Source organism: Grus americana, unplaced genomic scaffold (genome assembly GCF_028858705.1).
Source record: "Grus americana isolate bGruAme1 unplaced genomic scaffold, bGruAme1.mat scaffold_75, whole genome shotgun sequence".
Taxonomy (NCBI): Eukaryota; Metazoa; Chordata; class Aves; order Gruiformes; family Gruidae; genus Grus; species Grus americana.
Window position 1 is genome coordinate 1 of NW_026561960.1, and position 27,489 is coordinate 27,489.

The window sequence follows — 27,489 nt, forward strand, 5'->3', positions numbered from 1 at the left end:
TTTAATGCTCTGCTTTAGGCTGAGCTTTTGAGTTACACTTCATCAGAATAATCCTGTTTTCCAGAAAGGTTGGAGGAAAATAGGTGATTTCGCCATGCTACCATATGCCGCGTTCTGCGACGGTAGAAAAACATTTGTACGTGTTCTTGTGGGCAACACGCAAGGAAGCCCACGGGGACGATTTCAGCGCATTTAGCTACTGGGAACGGCTGTTCCGAGGCATCTGGGGGAACAAATTGCAACCGATAACGTGCTGCCTGGTTGAAAGAGCAGAGGTACTGCTCTAAATACGCTTCACCGTAACCCATAAACACGGGTGGGCCTGAAAGACATCTGAAAATCCAAGCAGTTGGCTTGCTCGCTTGGCTCGAGCGTGCCAAACTGGGGTCTGAAGGGCTGGAAAGTGCAACCGAGGGTGGTTCCCACCACGGATCGAGCCCCAAGGTTTGGGATCACCTCCTCCTCTGCTCCACAGCTACTCAGGCCTGGAGAAAGGGGACTAGTTTTGCATAACCTCCAAAAAGCTCGCGGTTGTTGGGTGGTTTCCATTTTCCTCTTACCTTTAACACCGAAGTGAAGAAGAATGAGCAGCCCATGAGCACAAAGATCATCAAGCCAGTGACTCTCTGCTCTCGTATCCCCAGAAACTTGGGCTGTTCTCCTGGAGCTGAGCAGCCAGACTCTACTTTGAGGCTATTCACGTGGGTGATGGACAGGACGGTCGCAGCCACAAACCACGGCAGCCCCATCACGGAGCACACCCCCAGCATCACGGCCACCATGAAGAGGTCCAGGTGGTACCCGCATCCTTTCTGCGCGGAGCGAAACAAGAAACAGAGCATCTCACGGGACAAGAGCAAGGACAACGTCGCAAGTCAGACCCAAACAACCCTGTCTGAGCTCAAGTCGACGTCTTGAAAATTTAAAACACGAACTGGAAACAAATAAGGATGTATCCAGTCTTTGCGCAAGCACCTTGCATGACAATCCGGCAGCAGTTCAGACAAAGTGGATTTGGGGAGTTTGTATCTACTTCTCAACAAAAAAAACACCTTACTATTTTTCATTCATAAAGACATTTCTACCACTTGCGAGTAAGATATGACTCTCAGTTATGCCTGGCAGCACATCAAAATGATTCGTTCCCCAGCTGCTGCTGACATTTTAAAACAAAAGCGTGCTTCTACAACGCTCTAAGCTTAATATGCTCCTCCGAAAGATTGCTCATCTGAACTCCCCTGTTGTCGTTTGCTCCCTGTGTCATCGTTAAGCCAGGAGACCATCTTGCCACGCTGCCTGACGTTGTTCCAAACCAATGCCTTCACAAGGCATTTGGAATTGGAGCTTCTCCCCGTACCTGCAGCCCAGAGCGCGTTGGGGATGGGGTTGTCTCCTGCAGCCCCTTACCTTCAGCCTGTGCTCCTTCCTGTTCACGATAAGAGCCGTGATCTGCTGGTCCATGAATATCAAGATGGTGCAAAGCAGAGCTGGGATGAGCGCAGCCACCACCGTCCACCAAGGGTTGGGTCCTATGGGGTTGATGAACCACCCGCGGTCGTCTCTGGTAGGCTGCAACAAAGCACGCACATCAGCCTCGTCTCCCAGCCCAGCTACTTCACCGGCTTGGATTTTCCCCTCCATCCCCGTGTCACAGCATCTCCCAGCCCTGGTTTCACGTCACCCCGGGGCTCAGCAGTGCCAGCATCCTCTTTGCAAGCACCTGTAGCTATTTCTCCTGCAGGTACCTAGTTTTGGGGCTGTCTTCTCATTTCCAGGAGGAAACGATGCACTTGGAGGTGGAGGAGGAGATGGTCACACCACCAGCATCTCCTCCAGACTCAGCCCTGTCCTGCCCCGGTGAAACCCGCTCCGTGCCACAACACCCCCCCTACCTTGAACGTATGGGGGATGTGGAGCTTCGGTGACGGGATCCCAGTCATGAAGTCAGTGAGCACCATGATGACGATGGTGAGGAAAACAGCAAAGTCACTTATTGTGGACCGCACCTGGGGCAAGAAACCAGAGCTGAAAGGGGCATCGCAAAGGGGGCCACAACATGAGATGGAAAAATGAGAGACATCAACAACATTAAGGCTGGTTAACAAAATCCCACCACTCTGAGGACATGCAGCCAAATCCCTTGGTTAGCTACTGTTGCTGTGCTTGTCTCTGTGAGAGCTGGTGTCAGACAAGAAAAAAAAAAGAGTTTAATTAGGTGGAAGAGGGTTGTTTGAATTCAAACCTTAAGTAAAAAAAATATTAAAAAATAAGGAAGCAGATGGCTGCCACTGCAGCCACGCTCACAGCTAAAATGGGAATAAGGCGTACTGAGGCATCGTATGTTCCTCAAAAGGAAGAAAAAGTGTCTTTTCCTATGGCAGCTCCTCATTTGAACCAACTTTCCCCTTGAGCATAATGCACAGAAGGTTAAAAAAAAAAAAAAAAAAAAGGCAAATAAACCCCCACAACTTTGGAAGACCTCTTTTCCCACTGCCTGAGCAAAATATCGCTCGGGGGCAGGTCGCGAGGCAGGTGGGAAACGCCACGGTCGTTTAGCACTCATGGAAACGAGGGAGGGACATCCAAGCTGCTGGAGAGTTTGGCCTTCAAGGTCAATGTTTCCCAGCTTGACCAAGCGGTGGCAAATACTGCTTAGCGCTCCGGGAAAGCCATTTTGGGAAATGAGTGTGGAGACTGCTGCCGGCCACCATCTTCTACCTACTCTGGTTGGGAAGTAACGGCTGCTTTTAAACTTCTTCAAGAAGCTCGACAGGACAAAGGTGGAGAAGAAGAGGATGCAGCACCAGAAGAGGACATTAGGCGCGTAGGGGCCATTGCGTCCACAGGCAGGTCCGTGAAACTCTCCATGCAAATACCGACATTCCTGGAGAAACAGAGCGTCAGGACACAAAGGTAGTGCACGTGCGGCAAGGAAACCTGGGATAACTCGGGGCTTTTGAGGATCTTGGTCCAAGATCCATGACCTTGTAACTGCTGCTGCTGCTGCTGCTGCTGCTGACGGAGATTTATATTGAATGAGCAGCAGCTGAACAAGTGACACATCGAACCGCACAGAGGAGAGCGGAGAGGCGAGATGTGATGGGACACCATATCACAGACCCATGGCACATCCTCCGCTCGAATGGCAGGCAACCGTGGCTGAAGAAGACGCCAAGAGGGGAAGGAAACACTGGAAGTTCTTGGGGATAGAGAAAGAGGGAGCAGGGAAGGAGGGCTAAGACAGCCGCGGAAGGCAAGGAGAAGAGACGAATCGTCCCTTCCCAGCGAAGGGCTCCCAGGACACGGCCAAGAGGGGATGAAGATGTCCTGAAGAGCCTCCCATCCTATGCCTGGGCTTTGCTTCCAGCAACAGCAGCCCGAGAGGCTGCTCAGACGTGCAAATTTATGCATGGACCTACAGACAGTGCTGAGTAAGCAAGCAAGGACTGGAGTTCTTAGGAACCAAGTAAGGAAGCTAAGGACTACCTTCAAGCAGGAACTTAAGTCCTCCAACTTCTACAAGAATCAAACCACCCACTTAACCTTGCTCCTGGTCAGAAAAATTGTCCTGCGACAGGGTCAAGGAGGACAGTTATTACCCACGATGTTGGGGGGACAAGGTGGACTCTCCTTCCCAGGACCAAGCGGGTTAAAACCACACGTTAGATTTAAAGAATGCCTTTGCAGAGCAGCACTAGCACAGTCTGAAGCCCCTCATCACCCGAAGGGCTCTGACTTTTGCAAAATGTGAACGCCCCTGGACCCCGCGGCCGCGGAAGTAGTGGCTTGGGGCACTTACAGTCACCGTGAGGTTTTCCCAGGCGATGCCAGACACGTTGATCTCGTTGCTCTCCCAGAAACGCAGGGTTGCCTTGCTGGGATGGCTTGGTGCCTCACACTTACAGCTGGGAGGAGAAAAGCCAAGACGAGGGTGAGGGAAAGGCAATGGAGGTGCAGCCCTGAGCTCCTGCCAAGGGGCAGCAGCCTTTTAGGAGGAAAAAAAAACTCACTAGTAGACGGTGAGGAAGTCGAGTTTGCTGTGCATGTGCACAGGGTAGGTCTCTCGCAGGTGACTCAGCTTCTCCAGAGCCTCGTAGATGAAGATGATGCAGATGAGGGAGGCGAAGGCTTCTTCGGTGAAGCGGGTGATGTAGCACACCAAACAGCTGGCGTCGGTGGCCACCAGCACTATGCAGAAGAAGGCAGTCCACAGCCCGATGCAGGCCCGCAGAGAGAGATAGGAGAGCGCGTACTCCCTGGGAAACCAAAATCAAACAAAGGCTGGAAAGGCCAGGAAGAGGCGCCGAGCCGTGCCTTCCTTCGGGGAAAATCACGAGCAATTTAGGAGCACGTCAAGGCTGCAGGTGGTAAATGCACTTTCCATGTCCTACTACAGACAGCCTTGGGGCTGCGGTGCAGGGTGCGGACCTGCAGGAGGAGAGGCCAATTATTTCATGATTGTTATTTAACAATTAGCTTGTGTTAAGGCCTTGGAGGCTAATTGAGGTCAGGGCCCTTTGTGGAAGGTGGTGTCCTCCCACATCACCCCCATGCCCTAACACCAAAACCCCGGCTGATTTTGCACCCAGTCACCTGCTACCAGCAAGCTGGGGCTGAAGAATAAATTGAATTGCAATCAGGGTGTCTCATCTCACATCAAACTCATCACAACACAAGGATCCCCATCCTTATGGCTTCTCCTCTTCCTGCTTCATTTTAACCCTAAAACCCCCAAACAACCTCATCCATCCTTCAGAGACCAAGGGCTCTTGCACCATCACATACTAAAGCAGCAGCGTGCAACGTCTGCGACACAGAAAACAACTGAAATCTAACAACTCTCACTGAGAAAAAGACAAGAAAAACATCTTTTCTCCACCAGTGCCTCCTGAAGGCTCTCGCGGCACTCGGCCGCGGCAGCCGGCCTTACTTGCAGAATTTGTAGAGGATCTTTTCGAACACGAGGACGGGTCCAGTGCTGCCGAGGATGGTGAGAGGTTGGCCAGCAAAGAGGGAATACACCACGCCGGTCATGGATGCGCCCAGCAGTGACTCCATGGCACTCTGTCCAGGGAAGAGGCAGCGGCGAGGAAATAAATCAATGGGAAAAAGAAGAAAAAACCCAAAGCAAATTCACTGCAGCGAAGATTTTGCATGAGTTTTGCGCTCCCCCACGCCACCCAAGAGAGGTGCTCACGATGTGGCCGTCGGTCGCCTCCCCCAGCAGTCCCCCGAAGGTGATGACAGGGGACATGCAGGCACAGAAGAGGAAGAGGAAGGACGCCAGACACTGCAGGCTCAGACCATCCCGAAAGTCGCTCCAGAACCACGGGGCTTTGCGCTTCACGTCCAGGATCAAACCTCCAAAGAGCCTGGAGGAAGGAAAAACAAATAGACTGTTTCCCTGCAAGACCACACAGAGGGGTTTTTGCTGCAGAAGGACAAGCCCAAGCAGACAGTAACCTTCATTGCTAACCAGCAGCAGTCTCCTTCGGCCGTTTTATACCCGGCAGAAACCAAGCAAGCACAAAAAACCCCTCCAACAAAAAGAAAAAGGACCAAACCTGAAAGCCCATCCCCTCTTACTGCAACTGTCCCTTGCTTGGAGAAGCAGCAGAGCTCTCCCTGGAGGTATTTACACAGCTGCTTCCACCCCAAATCAAGAAAATCTGTCTGCAGTGGTGCTGTGGCTGAGCCCAGCTGCCCAGATCTCACCTGCCCAGCCCAGGGGACCGAGCTGGTAATGTGAAGCCCCTTCACTGAACCAACTAACCCCAGAAAACTGCTACAAGGGAAGGTGCACGCTCCGATTCTAGAGGCAAAGAGAAAAAAAAAAAACAAACAACAAACCCCACAAACTATTAAAGCTCACACCTTCCCGTGCGCTCCAGTTCAGGACCACTGTGTTTCTCTGGCTTGCTGTGAGAAGCACTGTCATCGAGAGCTCCTGGCATCTTCCTTTTTCCCTGTTAAAAAGGAAATAAGCCAAAGCTATGGATTCGTAACCACTGGCTTGTTGGGCTTCTGGTCTGGGTATGTGACTGCGTCAAACTGGGACCTGGTGAATCTGGGTCCCAGAACAGCATCCCCGGCCGGCCGGCCGCTGTCCTGCCCGTCCCCCTCGCGCCTCCCTCCGCCGCAGCACCCACCTGCGAAGGGACGTTTTTCGGGGGCTCGATTCGGATCGATGGATCCCATTCTCCTGGCGGCAAGACCGTGACCTGATCCAGAAACTCGTCGATGCCGGCCACGAGGTCAGCCCGGTTCTCGGCTTTATAGGCAACGTCACAGAAAACCTGCTGACAGGAGACAACCTGCTCAGAGGACAACCCATCTCCGATGTCCTAAGCACTACAGTAAGCTCCTGGCTAAATGCAAGATCATTTTCCCCAAATTTCCTGCTTGTAATGGCAGGAAATATTCCCCCAAATGGAAAAATCTGTCCATCACGGTACTTGTAATCATCTCCTCCACGAGGTCCCCATCCCTCATGGCACACCATACCCTTTTGCTCAAAGCGGGGAAGTTTCACTGGCCCTGGCAACGCCACCACTGGGGACAGGGTGCTGGGGACCCCGGGGAGGTGCAGGATGCACACCGGGTGGGATTTCAACCTCCAAGAGGTGGGGTGATACAAATCCGTGCGTTTGCTTCGGCGTGTGAACGAGGGGTGGGCTATCTGGAGAGGTGTGGGCAGTTGGGAAGCAAATCCTCTTCCTCACTACTGCAGAGAGCTGAAGAAAACCAAAAATGACCCGGAATTCTCTCTTCTCGCACCTCATCCGTCATGATAGTAGCCATGGACCTGCCGATCTCATGGTACTGATGGGCTTTGCCTTCTGGTCCAAGCAAAACAAACAGGAACCTGGGCAAGAAAAACACAATGAGCGAGAAGAACGTGTCCTTGCTCAAAGGACACCCAAGGAAATCCCTGGGAGCCCCCAGCCCCAAGCGCAGCTCCAGAGGGGACACGTAGGCTCACCGACTCCGCCAGGAATTTGAAATTCACCAAAACCGATGGCAAATTTAATTTTTGGGCCAATTTTCATTAAAATTGGCCAAGGGGTTTGAAAGACACAGCAGGGAAGGGATGCGAGTGGGAGAAATGTCCTCGCTCCCCCTGCCCTTGTTCCCTTGGGACGCCAAACTGATGCATGCACCTTGATGTTCTTTCGTTGGGTGGGGGTTTTTTGAAATAAAATCTTTGTGCTTCTCGTTCAGACCTTGTTGGGATGGGAACTTCCGTCATGCCCGAGAGGAGGACAGCCGGGGTCAGGCGGACAAATGCCACGATGGGCTGGCGAAGGAAATCCAGCTCTCCTACGAGCATGTTGGATGCTTCAGCCCCGGTGGGAATTTTCTTCATGAAATGCAGCTGCGCCTAGGCACAACAAGCGATATTCAGGCAAATACCCCAAAAGCAAAGCCCTCAGCACTCTGCAGCCAAATTTGCAAGACCAAATCTGGCCCTAAAGGCATAAGATAGCTACGAGCGTCTCACCTTGCTTAAGTCCATCGCGTTGCTCTCGTGGTTCACCCCATTTTTAGCTTCTGCAGTGGTAGGAGAAGGATGCGGGGTGAGTGTTTGGGCTGGTAGGAAAAAGAAAGACACTCAGAAAGACGGACAAGGAGCAATTGGGATGCTTCTCCTCTGCCAGGACAAGTCGAATGGGACCAGAGCCCTGCAGGAACCCTCACCTGGCTTGTCAAGGAGGTGCAGGTCTGACTGCTTCTTGCTCACATCAGCAAACGAGCGGACGATGGGAAGAAGGTTGTTTCTTTTCTTCTCATTCTGATGGTGATGCTTCTTCAGTAGGACTTCTCGAACTTTTGCCCGCACGTGCTCGTCAAACTCCGTGGACCGGTCTTGCGGGCCCAGGATCATATCTGGGGATGGCAAAGGGAAACGAAGCCGTCAGAGCAGAAACCCCCCCAGGTCCCAAGCCCCGAAGCCCCCGGGGGAAGGCTGTGCCACGCAGGATCCCCTGACACAGGCCCAGCCTTGCTTAGCAAGACATTTTAATACAGTTCAGCCTTTGCAGCGAAAGCAAGAAGTTTCTTTTGCTAAAAAACACGAGCAAAGTGCTTATTCATCACTCTGCTAAGATAATTATTTCCCATTCGAAATAATGCAATTTTCTTGCCCCGTCTGGCCTTTCTGTATGACTCTACACATTTAAAAAAAAAAATGGAAAAAACACACCAGAAAAAGCTGGTGTGACTGTTGCACGCCCAGCCTGCATCCAAAACCAACTTAAAAACACAGCGGGGTTTCTGGAAAAGGACGCGCCGTTGGGGCAGGGTTTGATTCGGGAGCAGAGGGCACCGCGGCAAACCGAGCTCGGCCGTTCCCGCAGAGACGCGGCGCCCGCGGTACCTGCAATCTCTTCGATGCTGTTGGCACAAATGTCCAGCAGCACCGTCCCGTTGATGATGCAACTCCTCAGCTCAGAGAGGCTGTGCAAGGACAGCGTGGCCACGTAGGGCTTGCTCCAGCGCTCGCCGCCGTCTTCCACGTCCTCCTCAAACTTCAGCCACCTGCGGACATCAGGCGCAATCAGCCCCATTGCGAGGAAACGGCCTCAGCTCCGCAACCCCTTTAACAGAGCTACAGGGCGGCGAGAGAAGGCTCCTCGCATCGGCACCTGCAAAAGCTTTGCCAAAGTCCCGGAGAGCGGAAAGCAGAGCCCGCGGGCGCTGCCGGCGAGGGGACTCCTCTCCCACCACGGCCGGCAGCGGGGATTTACCTTGCCGTTTCCTTCCACTCGGCATCTTCACCCTCTTTCACGCAGATCTCATCCAGCTCGGTGAACAAGTCATGGGGAACGTGCTGCTCGTCCTCCTCGGTCCCGAGGATGAACTGCACTCGCTGGGACGGAGTGTCTGGGGGCAGAAGGCAAAGCCCCGTCCCGTTACCGTGCCCGAATACGGCCCGTCACGCTCATAGGCAAAGCGGGCATCGATCGGCACCATAAACATCGGGCTGGCCCCTCTGCCCTGGCTCTGTCCAGGCTTGCACAGAGCCCCAGAGAAGGAGAAGCATCTAATCCACCTCTGCATAAGGATGGGCATCTTCCCTTCCCCACAGTTCCATTTTTAAAGCCAGGATCCCTCTGAGGAAGGCGAGCCTAAATCCTTTATGCATTTAACTGTCTTAAAAATAAAAAAAAAAAAAAAGAGAAGAAACAGGAAAGTTTGGGAAAAGAGAGAGGGTCCTGCTAAATGATGCCGCTTTCCCTCGGAGGAACAGCAAGCCACTCAAACCGGCACGGGGACCTGCTTGCAGAAGACCCCAGCACCCACGTAGCCCCGAGGAGTTCAGTGAACGCTGCGGCGGGACTTACAGTGGTAGCCCTGCTCCGTCGGGGCAGAGTCCTTCTCCCGTTCCTGTTCCCGATGCTTCTGGCTGTGGGGACGGTGATGCCGCTGGCTTTGCCTCACCAGCGGCATCCGCACGCCCACGTACAGGGTCCGGTGGCCTGCGAAAAAGCGGCGTTTGCATCGTTCTCGATACCGCGGAGACGCTTGACGCAGATGCCGCAATTAAATCAGTGCAGCCACCCCAGGAGGAAACACCAACTTCTCTTAATTTTCTTTTAACTGGATCCCTGAACGTCACAGACCTGCCCTTTTTTCCCAAGCCTATTTTACTCAAACTTTGCAACGAGAGAGCAACAACAAGTGATGGCTCCCGATCATCTAAAATGCCAAGCAAGGGACGTCGCAGGGACTTTGTGCGACGGGAAAAGGCGCTGGGCTGGCAGCTCCTCTACCGGGATCTCAGCAGAGACTCACCTTCCAACTCCTCCTTCTCATAGTGAATATTGACGACGTTGCTCGTTCTTCCTTGGTCAATCACTGCCTCTTCGTCATCTCCCTGTTTAGAAAGGAGAAGGGAAAAGTTGCGCAGAGCTCCCTTACGTCCTCCCGGCCATCGTCCACCCCCGCGTCCACCCAAATCCACGAGCATCACGCCTCCGCGTGCCTCCTCCTCCAGGCACAGCCCTAAAAGCACGGACTTGGAGGAGGTTTCTCTTCCCATAACCCAATAAAACAGCCCGTAGCATCGTTCAAACACAAAAAAAAAACCCCAAAAAACCCCTCCGAGATTTGCACCCAGTTGCTCGATTTCTGAAACCGAAGTTTGAAGAAGAGCAAAACACCAAGAAAACTTGGGGAACTGTCAGGGCTGTTGGACGAAATTCAAGAAGCAAGAGCTACACCGGGCACTGGGAAACAGCCCAAAAGAACCAAACCCATAATTTAAAATAAAACTTCAAACGCCGCGCTGGCATATGCTGCCCGTCGTACTAATGATGATGCATTAATCACAAAGACTTAATTAAAAAAAAAAAACCAACAAACCCAAAGCCAGAGAATAAATAACTTGTTACGATTTAACCTGCAAACACTAACGTGAAATCTGCTTTTTATCCCCCAAATTCCTGCTTCGACTGAACAGCATCACCTGCCACCGCGCAGCAGCGATGCTCGGGAAAGGCACCGGTTAATTTAACGAACAAGAGGAAGAAACGCTCCTGTCTGGAAACGAGTTTGCTGGTCCCCGAGTATTAATTTCAGAGCCGACCTGTTGCTAACTCCCCGCCAGCTCCCGGGACTCGCCCACGTAACCCGGCAGCCGGATTATCACGCGCCCGTGGCTTTCCTGTCCTCTCTCCGATGACGGCCTCCGCCACCCTCCGTCCCCTCTTAGCAAAAATGCATCCTGCTCCCCTTTGGTTTTGCCAAAAAAAAAAATCCCCAAAAAAAACAACCCCAAGAAACTCCAAACCCCAAGCCGGGAAAAGGTATGGGATGAAAGGGCTAATAAAATCGCTTTAAATTGCAATTTAAAAAAAAAATTACTGTTTAAAGAAAAAAATCGTGGTTTCAAAAAAAAATCGCAGTTTTAAAAAAAGAAAAAAATCGCGATTTAAACGAAATCACAAGCTCGAGCGCATTAGGTGGGTGTTGGAGTGGGAATACACGGGGCGGTTTGGGAGTCAAACACCCCGCGGGTGACACGGGGAAAGTCTCCGTCTCTCTTAGAAACCGTTTTGCCCCTGTACTCCGACCAACGACGCTGAACCTGCCGCCGGGAGCCCTCCCCGGCACAAAGCATCTCCCCCCTCCGCATCCCTCTGCGCTCTGGGGAAATGCCGACGGGATTTCGGGGAGAGGTTTCCAACCGTTTGGGGCGGGGTGGGGGGGCATCGGGGACGTTGGGCCCCTCGGCAGAGCCCCTACCTGTAACTCTTCCAGCAGCGTCATTTTGTAACCCTCGTCCTGGCTCATCCTGACGTCGGTCAGCGGTTTTGGGGTTTTGGGGATCAATCAAGGGGGGTTAGACCCCCCCCAGGACACCGCAGTAACCCTCACCGAGAGGAGCTCAGTGTCGCCCGCTGTGTACCAACTCCAGGTACACAAAAAGTGACCGTTTCTTGGAATCGGAATCTTGGGCATGGGCGGTTATTTAAAGCCACGCAACCCCAAAACTCATCCTGCTTGGAAAACTTAGTGGATGGGGAGAAACCAGCTCTGTTTTGAACCAAACCTACCCGGAGGAGAGAAATGGGGTGTAAACGCCGGGGCGAAAGGCATAAGCGGCGTTTTGGTGTGTTTCACAGCACAAGCTGCCAACATACGACTGAGGCGCAAACCCTTGGGAAAATACCCGTTACGGGGCGGCTCAGATCCCCCGCTGCTTTTATATTATTAAGTTTTAAAGCTTCAGGAGGAAACGTAGGAGGAAACGGGACAAGTGGGGACCTCCGGGTCCGTGGCGAGATGCTCCGAGCATCTCATCGCCCTTCCCCGGCCACCACAGCATCCCCAAAATCGCAGCGAGCCTCACACGGAGATGCCACCAAAGAATTTAAACCAGAGCACTGAAAGTGCGTGGTGATAGGCAAACAAAAGCCAAAGTTTCAGCAAATGAGGGGGGGGTGGGGGGTGGCATTTTACTCCCCCTGAACTGCGAAGGCATCCAGCAAAGATAAAAAATGTACAACTCTAATTAATCTTTGAGTCTGCCGCTTCTTCCTCCTCACGGGGAGGACTCCTCTCATCGTTCCCCTGCTCCTACATGGAGCCTCTCCCACGGGCTACAGTCCTTCACGAACTGCTCCAGCGTGGTCTCTCCCACGGGGTGCAGACCTTCAGGAGCAAACTGCTCCAGCGTGGGTCCCCCACAGGGTCACAAGTCCTGCCAGCAAACCTGCTCCGGCGTGGGCTCCTCTCTCCATGGGTCCACAGGTCCTGCCAGCAACTTGATCCAGTGTGGGCTTCCCACGGGCCACGGCCTCCTTCAGGTCCCTCCACCTGCTCCGGCGTGGGGTCCTCCACGGGCTGCAGGGGGAATCTCTACACCCCCTCATCCTTCCTCCACGGGCTGCAGGTGGAATCTCTGCACCCCCTCATCCTTCCTCCATGGGCTGCAGGGGGAATCTCTGCACCCCCTCATCCTTCCTCCATGGGCTGCAGGGGGACAGCCTGCTTCACCATGGCCTTCACCACGGGCTGCAGGGGGATCTCTGCTCCGGTGCCTGGAGCACCTCCTGCCCCTCCTTCTGCACTGACCTGGGTGTCTGCAGAGTTTCTTACAGCTTCTCACTCCTCTCTCCCGCTGCAAAAGCTCTCTCTAACTGGTTTTTTTTTCCTTCTTAAATATGTTCTCACAGAGGCGCTGATTGGCTCGGCCTTGGCCAGGGGCGGGTCCATCTTGGAGCCGGCTGCCATTGGCTCTGTCAGACACAGGGGAAGCTTCTGGCAGCTTCTCACAGAAGCCACCCCTGTAGCCCCCCCTGCTACCAAAACCTTGCCACACAAACCCAACACAAGAGTTTATAATTTGGATATGAAAAATGTATAGTACACGCATTGTAAAATTTAAATATCTGAGAATTACATACTATCTGCACATATAACATTCAAAGGTTTATCTCAAACAAGGAATCGTTAGGACTGCCTTTTTAACAATCACGCACAGATCTTAGTGGGTTTCTTTCATGTTACTACAAAAAACACATGGCAACATCATAATCATTGCTCACAATTTACACAAAGCTCTCATTTCCCCAAGGTGTTAAATTCAAACATGTTTATTCTGAGCACCCGCTCCATATACTTTCTAAAACAGGGAATCAAGAAAGTAGGCCAAAACTGCTTTGGCCTGCAAGGAATTAAGCTTAACCTAAAAACAGGCCCTGAACCTCACAGTACTATATCATCTTCAAACCTCCTCCTTGCCCCTCTCCAATTTGTAGGCTTGATATTTTTCAGTAGTGGCACAAACACCTGCACAGTTAATTCAAGCCGAATGACAATATATTTGGTTTTCTTCATTATCTTTTGAGACAGGTCAAGAGTATTCTGTAGAGCCCTCCATTAGAACAACTCTTCTGAAATACCTGATTACCATCTTTACACTACATGCACTTTCAGCCACACTGACTCACAAACTCCAAATGACACCCAGTGCTTTTGGGTAGGAGCTGGAGCTCCCAGTGTTCCATCCCATTGCTCTGGTTATGTGATGGGCCACCCTGTGTCATCTCCAGTCAGTATAATTAACCACTAAACTATTCAACACTCTTACTAAGAGGACAATGGCTATCATTTCAGTATGACTAACCTTGTAAAGAGAAGCCCCGTTCTCTGTATATCTGACAAAGAGAGAATTCCCGTCCTTCAAATCTGTTTCTGCTCTTTACAAGCAGAGCCAATGCTCTGAAGAGCAGAAACAAAAGCCAGAAGAGGAAACAGAAGTAAACTTGCAGACATGCTTGAGAGTGGCCTAAAAACATCAACTCTGGTATCTAGTAGGTGAAGATCAGACCTTTTGGTTACTAAATCCTCTCTCTGCGTTGCATTTACTTCTCTCCTGCTCTGTTGCAATCAATGACTGCATTTTTAATACAAAAGCAGATAACAAAACGGGACGTGATGAGCATGAATGAAAACATAGAGGATGTTTTTCATGTTTGACCAGATTAAAAAAACCTTCAAGACCTCAAGAGGACCTTCTGCCTCATATCACCCTAAAACGAGCAGGTCTGCTATCCGTAAATGTGCCTAACAAGGACAATATTTCTGATATCTCTGGAGAGAAAAAAATTAGCTGTGCAACCTCAGACAGTAACTTCTTTCACAAAAATATCTGCTTAGCCACATAAGACAAAGAATCTGCCATCTCAAATGCAAATCCCTCAGATTAGGAAAAACAAACAAACCACAAAACCAAACCAACAATAAAACAGAAGATCCTCAGACTACAAAGCATCCCCATCCAAAAATTTAACATCTTTTACAATATTTTACATTTTTAGCAACAGGGCAAAGGGCCTGGTCACGTCTGGAATTTTTCTTAGCAAAGTGCAAGTAAGCAGTGTACTTGTCAGGATAGTGAGTACAGGCAGTCAACCTCCTCTGAGGCCTCTGTAGTAGACCCTTAACGTAGTCGTATATCCTAGAAGAGATTCGACAATTTTCTGCTTTTCCTCACTGATGCTTCAGGGAAGGTTTCATGAAACACGTGAGCTAATTAAGAACAGCTCAATGATTCCAAAAAGCAAGCGCCATTTCTTATACGAACCTGTACCTAATATAACCCCTCACCGAAAAGATTCCATTTATTAGTCTAATTACAGATTATTTACTAATCTGTGGTCAACTTTAGACAGACTCTGCAGGGTCATGAAAGTTGTCCTCAGGAAGTGTGCAACAAGGTCTCTAATTTGCAGTCACCAAAGATCAGCTTCCTCCCATCAGGAGACCTTGCTGTGCCTGGAGCTCTGCATCCCCTGGGAATGATGCAAGCCTGATGACAACTTGTCATTTGGTGCTCCAGACATTCCAGCTGCATTATTCTCTTTACAATGACTCCTCTAAGCCAGAAGAGAGTAATCACTGCAAGGGGTTGCCAGAGATGGAAAAAGAAACTGGGTACAGTGTTGACATGAGAGTATCTACAAACAGAAATAACCAGGGGTACCTAAGAAGTGAGCTCCTTGGAACAGAACTAGAGACTCTTAAAATCAAGTATTACTTCAAAGAATGAACGAGGCAAGTAAGATTGCACTGCTCTTTCAAAAAGAAGAGGAAAAAACCCCACCAGACGGCTAGTATGAAGAAAGAGCACTTGTGGGCTAATAACAGCTCCTATTACACCCAAAGCTCAGCACTGCATTACTTCCCTAAGCAGAGGCGCACAGAGAAGCCATTCTAAAGCTACAATTAGACAATCACATTGGGTTGAAGCGGGTACCGCAATGTAAATGTTACAATTACACTAACATGAAAATTAATCACCAGCACATTACTGGCAAATTATTAGCATGCACAAATCCTTCTGAATTTCCCAGCTTTGATTTTTAGACTGGGCACACAGCTTAGTTAAAAGAATCTGCTTGACTGAACAGATTTTAAAGTCTCCGAAGGATATGTCTTACACCAAATTACAATATCAATGCTGCTGCTTCTCATTATGTTTTCAAATGAAATATGGCTTCGCAATTTAATGTAAACACGAGAAATGTTTTCACTGTGAAAAAACCCCTCAGTATTTCACCAAGATACGCAAGTGCTACGCTACATGAATGTGTAAGCATTAAAAAATAATACAGCAGACGTTATTTCAGTGGACAGACTTTTTTAAAGTTACTTTTTTTAAACAACACAAATTTCTAACAGTCTCCTGTTTAACTGCTCCACTCATTTTTCTACCCTTCACTGCTCAGTAACAGCTTCTTCCATAGGCTTTAAAAACAATAATTCAACGAGCTTCAAGGTCTTCATCTTTCCCCCATTGTCAACTTGCTGCACAGCTATTATTCACATAGCTGAAGATACTAACCAAGATTGCAATCTGAATCACAGTCTGTTAACAGCGCAACTTATCTCAACGTTGACTCACGTTTACATTAGTGACAAGAAGCATAATATGCAATTGTTTTTACATCATTCCTATTCTTCTACTATTCAAAGAACATCCAACAAACCTCCGGAGCCTTGAGAGAAGATGGAAACAGAGGCTGTTCCCTGTGAATCCTACTAAAAATCCACAAGGATATCTAAGCAGATTAAAGCCCTCAAAACTAAGCAGTAAAACTCATTTCTAACCAGATGATGGGTAAGACAATCATGCGAGAGCACCACTCTGCCTCTTGGAAAAGCAGAAAGGTGGATCTTCTGAAAACAAGGCCTTGTTTCTCAGCTTGATTGTAAACACCATGAAGTTTCCTGTTTATACCACCTCCCATAAGGTGGGAGATCTAAACATAGCATCTAAAAGGAAAACCTCTTAGTTTCTCTTTCACCCTCTTCTTCACCCACCCTACCCCTAACAAAGCATGAGGAAGAAGCCACATCAGCGATCAAGGCAGCAACCTTCAACTGAAACCATGCCAGTAACAGCCATAGCATCATAAATACATAGTACCTTCACATGCCAAACAGCACAACTTAGAATACCATTTGAAGAGGGTTTTTTTTCTCCTATGGCTTTTGTTTGTATGGGGGTTTTTTTTTAATGGAACCTAAGTGACAAATAGCTTCAAAAAAAGGCAAGAAAAAGAGACTTTTCCTGCCTTTACAGACCTGCACAGAGCTTGAGTCATACTTGCATCTTTCACATTTGGATCTGTAGTAAGGCTCCTGATGAGAACTGTAATCATCTGTAATGGTCTGTGCTGCACAAGACTTGCCAGTGCAACAGAAGGTTCGAATGAAGGATCTGTAATGGTTGAACATGACAAAGTGTAAGAAACTAAAAAGAAAGCCCCATAGAAAAAATAGGCTTTATCTTCTCTCCTACGACTTCACTATAATTGCAAAGTTTTGAGACAAGTCTATGCTCCATCTAACGTTCTATCATTACAAAGCAAAACAAAATTGAAAAGCGTCAACGGATGAAGGCGCTGAATTACAAACTCCTTTCATTCACCTAATATCCATGCAAGAAAGTGACAATCTGCCAACTTCCTCCTCCATCATCAACAGAACTGAGAAGTGGGGGTTTTTTTAATCTAAAAAGCACCACCATACAATTGTTTATCATACTTGATGTTAAGGATCCAACACAGCTGATAATTCCCACATCCTATCTCAACAACTGCCTGCTAACCATGCCAGTTATAGCAATATATAATGTTATAACGTTAAGTTGCCCAGCTGCCTCAACAGCAAAGGCGCTTTCCAATCTGAGCTAATACAGTCCTTCACAGATTTTTTTGAGGTCAGAAAGGACCTGTTTACAATCGCATCGACATTACTCAGACAGCAAATCCTTCTTATGATACCCACGTTTTGTATCTTCTTTACATATATCCCAGTTTCGTAGGCTAAACAGTTCCAAGACCTAAGCTACCCCTCTGGAGGGAGCAAGAGGAAGAGCAGCTTTTGGTATTGAATTGTACTTTTTCCTAACAGGACACTCCAGCTCTGCTCCAGTATATCATTTAAAGCGTTGCAACAGGAGTTTTTCCAAAAACCATGCTGCTCTGCAGGTAAATAAATCACCATTTCCCCTGTAGCTCTTCTTGGGCGGGGGTTGGGGAGAAGAGAAGAAAAGGCTTTGCTTTCTCCATGGCCAAAAAGTTGCTTTTCAGTATCTGGGCAGGAAGCAACAGTTCCAAGGCAATGTCTGCAAAGCGACCGATGCTAGCAGTATAACTTTTCCTTTCTGTTGGCAAACCTGCCGCTCTCCTCAAGTCCCCACATTACTCTACACCCCTCCCACCACCACCACCACCAGCCCTCGGCCACATTTCCCAGCAGGCAGTACTCACCGGCGGTGGAGATGACAGCGAAGAGTTCCTGCAGGGAGGGCAGCAGCATGTCGGGCTCGGCCTTCCAGACGCTCCGCAGCAGCCCGCTGACCTGTGTCACCTGCGAGACGGAGAGGTGCAGCTCGGCCTCCCGGCTGCCCTGGCTCGGGAATGGTTTTACTCCTCCTTTGCAACAAGTACAGTATGGCCTGAATTAGTGGCCTCAGCCTCCTCCACGAGCTTCTTCAGCAAGATGTGAGGGGACCAGGTTGGGCAGTGGGTGCTCACATAACAGGAGCCCTCTTCATCTGCAGCCACTTGAGCCTGAAGCTCCTCAGCAGCCTTCTGTCAGAAGTCATCCTGCTCGGCCCATGCCAGCAAAGCTCCAGCAGGCTCTCCCATTTCTCCAGCTCTCTGCTGAGGGAACGACGTCCTACACAGTTCCTCAGGGGAGCTTTAGATGTGCAGTGGCACTCGAGCATTGATCAGCTGATGGATGCTCTGCAGTTTCCTGGCTCGCTCTTGCAGCTGCTTGCTAAGGAGATGCAGCTTAGCACTCTTCTGCTGGAGCTTCTCCACCTCCTCCCGCACTTCAGGAGAGCTTCCCTTCCTCAGAAGACAGTTCTCCTCTTGAAGGGCACGGCACCGCCTCTCCAGGTCTTTCAGGGTGCTCTGGAGGCAGGCGTTCTGCTCCAGCAGCCTGCTGTGACTGCTCCCAAGCAGCCAGTCCTCCTGATTCTCTGATTTGGTCTGAACGCCCACCTCTGCCACAGACCGCCCGCTGCCGGCACTTCCTTGTGGCAGGGAGTGCAAGCTGTGCGGCGCCAAGTCTTGCCCCACAGCCTCGAGCAAAACCTCCACGCCGCTTCCTTCCTCCTGGAGGCCAGCATGGCAGGAGGGAGATGCTGTGAGGCTCTCCAAAGAGCAGGGCCCAATGGTCCCAGTGTCCAGGAGGGTCTGCAGGCGCTGCCAGGCCGTAGCCTTGGCCCTGGCCTCCTTGCAGGAAGCAGGCTGCTGGCCCTTGAACTGCTCCAAGATGTAATTTTGGAAGAGTCTCCTCTGTTGCAGCAGTTCGTCTTGCAGGTGGAGGATGCGGGCAGCCTGCTCGCCATTGGTGTCCCAGCGCAGCTTGCCGAGGACGTCCTGGAGCTTCCCGCGGGCCTGGCTGCTGCTCCAGGCTCCTCTCACCAGCTCCTTGGCCAGCTGCTGCTGCAGGTCCCGTGCCTGACGGATGGTGTCGCCACGCTGCTGCTGCAGCATCCCCTGCACCTCGCGCAGCTCAGCCTCCTTCGAGCGCAGCAGCTGGCAGATCTGCGCCGCCCGCTGCCGCTGGTTCAGCTCCCGCAGCCGCTGGAGCTCCCCTGCCTGCTGCTGCTCCCATTTGGAGTGCAGCCGTTCGGCCAGGAGCCGCTGCTCCCGCTCCCTCTCAGCAGCTGCTGCCTCCCTTGACCACGCAGGTGCGCAGACAGCGTCTGCAATGAGCCAAGGGTGGGCGAGTATGGCCTTAGATACGTGTCTTGGTGCTGAGCTCACCAAGGAGGGCTGGGGACACGGTGGCCTTGTAAGGTGTGTCCTGGTGCTGAGCTCACCAAGGAGTGCTGTGCTGATCACCAAGGATCCGCGTGTTCCTTGAGACAGTGTTTGATATGCACACAGTACTAAAAGGTTGTGAAGGTGAATGGGCATGAAAGAAACAGGAAAACTGCCCGTCCAGTGGAGCTCTGCAGGAGGATGGAGCTGTACATGGCAGGAGGTGATACAAGTGGGATTAGCACGGAGAAAAGGTTTTGTAAGGAAGGCTGTTGTGCCAGGGAGTTCCCTGACTTCACCCAGCTACAGAAACCAAGACGAGGCAGTGTGCTGAAGTGATGGGGAGAAGGGTCCTGGGGTAAAAGAGTGTAGATGACAGAAGGTTGGAGAGATTTGGGTGGCAGAGATTTGAGGTAGTCCTTTCAAGGGCTGAGCAGGCTGAGATTTGGTGCCGAGGAAGAATAAAGCTGCTCTCAAGGATGTTTTGGAATTAGTGTTACTATCACTGGTAACAGCAACAGGACAGTGCTGTAAGGGTGAGGCGTGGTGGACACCTTGCTTATGAGGATGTTATGACCGATGTGTCAGAAGCCTTGCTGAAGTCAAGGTAGACAACATCCATTGCTCTCCCTTCATCCACCTACCCAATCGTGCCATCATAAAAGGCTGTCAGATTGGTCAGGCAGGATTTCCCCTTGGTGAATCCATGTTGACCACTCCAGATAAGACAGACTCCCTTCCAAAAGTATATAGCAGTACAGCTGCATTTTTCAGCCATTTTGTGACATTAGGATTGCATTTGCACAGTCCCCATGCAAAATGCTTGGGGTAGAATTTGCTGAAGCGTTACGGCTTCTTCAATTCTGCTCCCACTGAAGAAAGACCCCTACTAATTTCAGTGGGAGCAGAATTTAGACAATCTGGAAAGCTTTGCGAAAAACATTGCCTCTCATTTAAGAAAGTTCAAATTTTCCCTTATTATACTGGAAGATGTGAAACAACTTTCATGTTACAGGGTTCTTCAGGTGTTTTTATAGGAGAACTGGCTGAAGTGAGGACTTGACAAGAGAAGGACAACGGAAGGAGTCAGTGGGCACTGACCCACTGATTTTCCACTGAGGAGAAGGAAAACATTGGATTTTGGTTGTTCGGATGAGCTGCATCCAACCTTTCTCTTTTTCCTTGGAAGAGCTGAATGTTTCCTGTCAAAGGTAATAGGACTGCCTCCTGCTATGTCCCTCCAGAACATGTGGGTGGGCAGGGGGGGAGAGGGAGACGGGGGCAGAGGGGTGGAAGGGGGAAGACGGGCCCCAGGCCTGGGCCAGGGGCTGCTCGGCCTCAGGACAGGCCCCACGGGCACCATGGTGAAGCTGGGCCTGGCTGCCAGGGGAGCCCGCCTTCCTCTCACAGTGGTCTTGGCCGGCATAGGTCGGGAGGGCTGTCAGTCTCCTCCGCTAAGGTGACGCTGCCCTGGATTGATCCCCTGGGCTGTCACTCTGCCCTGGTTCAGGGCCTGCCCCCCCTGTGGTGCTGCTCTCACTGATTGGCTGCCTGAGGGGTCACTCCCCCACAGTGCCCGCCCTTCCCCTCTGGTGATCTTTCCTCTGAATGGCTGTCTGGGATGTCTGTCCCACCTTCCTCCTCCCATGCAAATGCGATTGGCTGTCCTGGGTCTGCTGACTCCCCATAGACTTCTGGGCGGGCGTTGCCAGGGGACTGGCTCCGCCTTGAGGGTTTAGGCCCTAAGAATGAAACTGTGGGCCCTCACAAAAGGCTGTGGGTAATAAAAGACAGGTTTGGGCCCTAAAAATGAGCATTTTGTCCCTGGAAAGGAAGCGTTGGGCACTGGAATAGATGCTACAACCAGCACTTTGGACCCTAGAAAGCAGGGAGGGGAGAGGGGCCTGGAGAAGAGGCCTTGGGGGGTCTGTGCTTGAAGGCAGGGAAGGAGGACACAGCTCCAGGCTGTACTGGGAAGGATCAGGGGTTCCAGTTTGTACTGGGAGGGGCCCCAGTCGGTACTGGGAGTGGTTAAAGGGGTGCAGTTTGTACTGAGATGGTGCAGAGTCTGCACTGGGAGGGGTTAAAGGTGTAACCGATGTGTTTAACTTTTTTTTATCTCTGGTGATGGGATAGGTTGTGGATGGTCTCTGTAAACAAGGTGACGAGATTATTAGCAATAGTAAGGTAATGGTGGAATGATTGTGTTGTTAGGAACCAGTCGTGCTGCTATGGTCCCTGTACAGCCCCAACCTAACAGGTAACTAATAAAAACATTTTAAGAACGAGAACCTGAGAGCTTGGTGGTACTGTGGAGCTGACAAATTGTGTAGTTGGTACATGAGCCAAGTAATATTTCATTTTCTGTTCAAATCATGTCCTATGAGTGAACTTTGTTTATTATAATCTACTTACAATACCAAAACACACCTCCATTGTCAAAGCTACCCGCCTCCAAGGTACGACCACCCCTCACTGGGCGTGCTCTCTGAATTTCTTGAAGTCTGTGGCTTTAAAAGCAAAGTGAGAAAGTTTTCCACCAATCATAATGAAGTAACTATGTAACTAGGTGATGGAATTGTAACTCTGTGTGTTTGGAGACTATAAATGTGTGTATGTTTGTGGGCTAGGTGGGCATGTTAGGAGGAGAGATCCCCCATGCACCCCAGCACTGAATAAACCAATGTTGGCTTTCTCAACTGCATTTCGGTTTGGAAAGGGTTTTTTATTGCCGTTTGAGCGGTAACAAAGGGATCCCCTTTGTACTGGGACAGGGCCCAGTCTGTACTGGGAGGGTTTTAAGGGATCCAGTGTCCACTGGCGTGGTGTCCAGTCTGCAGTGGGAGGGGTCTGGAGGACGGAGCTTTTACTGGTACTGAGGAGCAGTCTGTACTGGGCAGGGTTCAAGGGGTCCCGTTTGTGCTGGGAAAGGGCCCAGTCTTTACAGGTAGGGATCAGCGGTTCCACTTTGGCCTGGGACAGGGCCCATGTCTATACTGGGAGGTGTAAAAGAGATGCAGTTTGACCTGGGAGGGAGCCCAGTCTCCACTTGGAGCTGTTCAAGGGAACCAGTTTGTACTAGGATGACACCCAGTCTGTAGTGGGAAGGGTTCAAGGGGTCCTGTTTGTACAAGGACTGGGCCCAGTCTGTACTGGGAGGGATCAGGGGATCCGCATTGTACTGGGCACTGACCAGGCTCTACTGGGAGTGGTTAAAGGCATCCAGCTTGTACTGGGACAGTGGACCAGTCCATACTGGGTGGGGTTAAAGAGACTGAGTCTGACTAGGAGTGGGCTCAGTCTTACTGGAAGGGGTTAAGGGAACCAGTTTCTACTGGAGAAAGCTCCATATGGACTGGGAGGGGTTAAAGTGATCCAGCTTGTACTGGGTCAGAGGACCAGGGGATCGAGTTTTTACTGGGACATGGCCCAGCTTGTACTGGGAGGTGTTAAACAAATCCAGTTTACACTGGGGGGGAGCCCAGACCATGCTGGGAGGGGTTAAAGTGATTCAGTTTGTACTGAGAGGGGGCAATGGCTGTAGTGGGAGGAGATAAAGAGAACCAGTTTGTAGTGTGACAGGGCCCAGTCTGTACTGGGAGGGCTCAGGGGACATACCTTTTACTAGGACAGGTCCCACTCTGTGCTGGGAGGGCATAAAGGGATCCAGCCTGTGCTGTGACAGAGTCCAGTCTGTAGTGGGAGGGGTTTAAGGGATCCAGTTTGTACTGGGAAAAGTGTCCAGTCTGTACTTGGAGGGGTTAAAGGGGAACCAGTTTGTACTGGGACAGGCCCATGTCTGTACAGGGAGGGGATAAATTGACCCAGTTTGACCTGGGAGGGCTCCTCGACTTGACTTGCAGGAGTTAAAAGGACCAACTTTTAGTGGGAAGGGGGCCCCGTCTGTACTGGGAGAGGTTAAAGGGATCCAGCTTGTGCTGGGACTGGGGAGCCCCATTCTTTACTGGGAGGTATCAGGGATTCCAGTTTGTACTGTTACAGATCCCAGTCCATAGCACGAGAGGTTAAAGGGATCCAGTTTGAACTGGGGAAGGGCACAGTCTGTACTGAAATGGATCAGTGGTTCCAGTTTGTACAGGTACAGGGCCCATTCTGGATGGGGAGGTGAATGAGGGACAGAGCTTCTACTGGGACAAGGGACCAATTTATCCTGGGAGGAGTTAAAGAGATGCAGTTTGTAGTGGGTCAGAGCCCAGCCTGTACCGAGGGGGTTAAAGGGATCCAGCTTTTACTGGGACTGGGGACCAGTTTGTACTGGGAGGGCTTAAAAGGATCCAGTTTGTACTGGGAAAGGGGTCCAGTCTGTACTTGGAGGGGTTAAAGGGGATCCAGTTTGTACTGGGAAATGTCACAGTGTGTACTGGGAGTGGTTAAAGCAATTCAGTTTTTACTGGGATAGTGCCCAGTCATACTGGGAGGGGCTAAGAGAACCAGTTTTATTTGAGATTGCAGAGAGTCTGTACTGGGAGTGGTTAAAGGGAATCAGTTTGTACTGGAGGGGCCCCAGTCTGTACTGGGAGGGGTCTGGGGAACAGAGCTTTTCCTGGGCAAGGTCCCACTCTGGGGGGTACAGACCTGGAGAGATGAAAGGTATCCAGTTTGTACTGGGACAAATGGCGTGCTCACGCCGGACAGCCATCCTTCCCAGCACCTCCCTCCCTCTCTGCCCAGTCCATCCCGATTCAGGGCAGCATCCCAAGCCAGCTCAAGGACAACCCTTCGCACCTCAAGTCTCACCAGCCTGTCCCCATTCTGGTGGATGAAAGCCTTGTTGACAGCCCCAGCTGGGAAACCAGGCTGATGCTGGGACAAACGGGTCCCTTGCTGGAGTGCAGGAATCTCACAGATCCAGCGCTGCTCCCAGCTCTGTGCACTATAGCCCGATGGAAACGGACAAAACAGCCCAGGACTCGCTGCTTTTGCCAAAACAGAGTTGCTCTTCTCTATTCTAAAAAGCATCGTCTTCAGATGTACAGTATCCCTGTTGGTACTGGTAGCAGGGACACCAGAAGGGCTTGGGCAGAGGCGAGTCCAGAGAAATGCAGGTGTCCAGTGAAGAGGCATCGTCGCTGAGAGAGCAGCTGGGACAAGTGGGCAGAGGGGAGGGCTCTGTGCTCATGTTCCTGTACAGATGGGTGAGCTCTGCCGCAAAGGGCCACGGTGATGGGCAGGAGCTGTTGCAGATCTCCTTTTCTTGGGCACTCTCACCCTCTTCTGTTCCTTCTCCTGACTCTGCTTTGCCTTTATCTCGAGTTTGACCTTCACTTTTCCAGGCAGAGTCAGTATCGGCTTGTCCCGGTGCTTCTTCGTCTCTCTGGGTCCTTCTGTACAAATGGGTTTCAGAGAAGACTGCTCACTGATGTGAATTCAGAGGCCAGCCAAAGACCTTACTGCAGAAATCTCAGCAGAGTACTGCCAGCAGGTGCCTTGGCACTCCCTCGTACTCTAACTGCAAACACCTCATTGCCAACTGCAGCAAGAACTAGCTCTGGGGAAAAGCCAACTCACGGGTTTCTCTTCCTCAGCCGGGAAATGGCTACGCAAGATACCACTGCCCCAGCCAGCAGCAGACCCAAGGCTGCTGCAGTCACTGCGATATAGAACTTGTGCAGCTCCTCAGGACCGGCAGCCTCAGCCTTTTTCCCAGCGTCCGCCCCTGGAGGAGAAGAGACAATGCCAGACGTTACTGTGCTCTGCGCTACGGATCATCTCACAGTGTGTGTGCTTCGCATGGCCAAGAGATTTTCTGTTTCAGTGTGCGTGCCTCTGGCTCTGGTGTCTTCCGATCTATGTCGTCATAACTGCATAGCAGAACAGACAAGGGGGTCCCGTAATGACCCCGTGCACACACATGCAGGTCTGTCTTCTCACACCTGCAGAGGCGCCTGGCTGACTTGGTGCTTTGAGCTGGCAGCTCTCAAGGGAAGGAAAAAGCCATGACGTACCCACACGACCTGCCTGCGGGTCATCCCTGGAACCCAGCCAGGCAGCTGGATAACCATCGCCTGCCGCCACGTCTGTAAATGAACACAGGACAGAGAAGCTCCCATGAAATATTGCAATGTACTTCTTCAGATGTGAATGAGAGTGAATGCGGTTCAAACACGGGATTACTCCAGAGCACTCCTCTCTCCCTTCCACTCAGGAGCATCTTGCAAACACCGACCTGGTGCCCACAGCGGCCACTAACCAGGCACAGAGCTGTCGGCAGAAAGGACTCCTTGGAGCTCACGCCAGCTCTAAGCTCAACCCCAACGTGCCCGCTGGCTTTGCGGCCAGCACTGGAAGCAGCGCAGGGGAGGAGAAGCTGGCAAAGACAGCTTTGCAAGGCAGAGCCCTCTGGGGCACATCACTGAGCCCAACCCATTCCCACTCTGCTCTTCTGCGTGCCCAAGCATCAGCCAAGAAAGCAGTAAGCTGAATTTCACATGAACAGGAAATTAAAATGTCCGTGCTCGGTCGTTCAAGGGAACGAACCTGCCTGTGGGATCACCCTGAGGCTCACGGACAGGCCCAAGTCAAGAAGTCCAGCAGCCGTTGCCTACAGGGAGAGCTGTAATCAAGCAGAGATGGAAAAGATTTCCATTGTTTGTGGTGATCCACCTCTTCCTTAGCAACCTGCGGCGACTGGAAGCAGGTCAGGCAACAACATGGGACCCGGGCGCAGGCAGAGATCTCCAAAGCTGCAGAGGGGCCTGGTGACCTCTTGGCTGGGAGCTGGCACCTTTCAAACTACTGTCTCCAGGCCATGTGCAACACCCCTCAATGACTAGATGGACGAACACACGGCCTCTCGGGGCCTTCTTACCAGGAGACCTCTCCCACACAAAAGGAAGCCCAGACTAAAGCGGGAGCATGTAGCACCCGAGGAAGAAATGATCATGCACGATTCCTATAGAGAAGAGCCTGCTGGCCACTGGAAGGCTGAACGATCACGAGAAGATATTAACAAATAACAAACCAAATACTACCAAGTACAAAAGGCCGGTAACAAATGAAGACTGAACACTTACCTCTGGGATGCCCCCCCGGCTCAGGAACAGGATTCCACCAAGTAGCTTGATCGACACGGGCTGCAGGAACCAAACAGGTAATCAGACAGAGGTGGGGAGAGTTTCCATTGCATGGCGTGATCTACTTCTTCCTTAGTCACCTCCAGTGACTGGAAGGGGGTGAGGTAATGACATGGGACACACAGAAAGGGGTAGGTTCCCACACCTAAAAAGGAACATGGGGGACCTTTTTGCCAAGATCTAGCAGTTCTTCAGGAAAAGAAATATTCAAGACTCATTTGTGCAATGCCTCCAAGGCACAAAAAGCTCTTGGAAGATCCTTAAGAGGGGCTTAGGTAAAACTGCACACGAATAACCTATTAAAACATCAACGTTTATTCCTTCTAGCAAACAGACATCGACAAGTTACCTCTGGGATACCCCCGAGGCTCATAACCAGGATCCAGCCGAGAAGCTCGATAAGCACTGCCAATGCCCTCATCTGGAATCAAGCACAGATCAGAGATGTTTCCATGCACACAGAAGAAGCCCACACTAAGGAACTGGAGGAAAAAGTGATTGTCTATGCTTGTTGTGGTCGAGAGCCCATGAAAGGCTGCACCAGCACGACCCCTGCGTGTTCCTGTGGGCCAGGGACCTGCGGTTGATCCAAGGGGAGCAGGGCTGCAGGACTAGAGCAGATGCGCTCCTGTTTTACTGAGCGGACATCTCCTGAGCATGCCCCTCCGGGACGTCCCTGAGGCTGAAAGCCAGAGGGACTCGGCACCAGATTTCTTGCCCCGCACCACCACTCCCAGCCCCTTTGCTCGCCCAAAAACTGTTCCGGAAGCTGCTGCAGCCCCTCTGCACCTCCCACGGTGTGTCTGCCCCACTGCCCAAACTCTGGTGCCTGCCCAGCTCACCCAGCCCAGCCCAGCTCCTCTCCCAGACACAGCCCTAGTCCCGGCCCCACTGCCACCACGCTGAGGTGTGGTGGGTGCCAGGCCGCACTGCTTGGGGCTGGGTGCTGGCCCCCTGCCCGCCTACCTGCTCCCTGCGCTCGTTTTGGAGCAGCCTGGGCATCCCAGGCTTGCAGGGCCACCAGGAGGAGGAGGCGGTGGGCGAGAACCATGGTCCCCCACACTCGCACCATGCTGCGACCACTGCTGCTGCAGCTGCCA

The 27,489-nt window shown here is 51.3% G+C and overlaps 1 protein-coding gene across 1 annotated transcript; it reads right to left on the minus strand.

Moving 5' to 3' along the window:
* Positions 1-560: 560 nt before the first annotated feature.
* LOC129201009 (electroneutral sodium bicarbonate exchanger 1-like) lies at positions 561-27,440 on the minus strand (the record flags this gene model as incomplete). Its single annotated transcript, XM_054812238.1, has 23 exons — positions 27,356-27,440; positions 26,739-26,810; positions 26,330-26,389; positions 18,240-19,237; positions 17,787-17,886; positions 9,796-10,005; positions 9,345-9,479; positions 8,748-8,883; positions 8,378-8,538; positions 7,699-7,887; positions 7,502-7,590; positions 7,224-7,381; positions 6,778-6,865; positions 6,150-6,296; positions 5,875-5,966; positions 5,198-5,372; positions 4,931-5,064; positions 4,011-4,256; positions 3,800-3,905; positions 2,723-2,884; positions 1,893-2,006; positions 1,408-1,569; positions 561-812 (listed from the first exon to the last, which is right to left on the minus strand). Coding segments are annotated over exons 1-23 (4,071 nt in total), but the record flags the coding sequence as incomplete, so codon positions are not given.
* Positions 27,441-27,489: the final 49 nt, after the last annotated feature.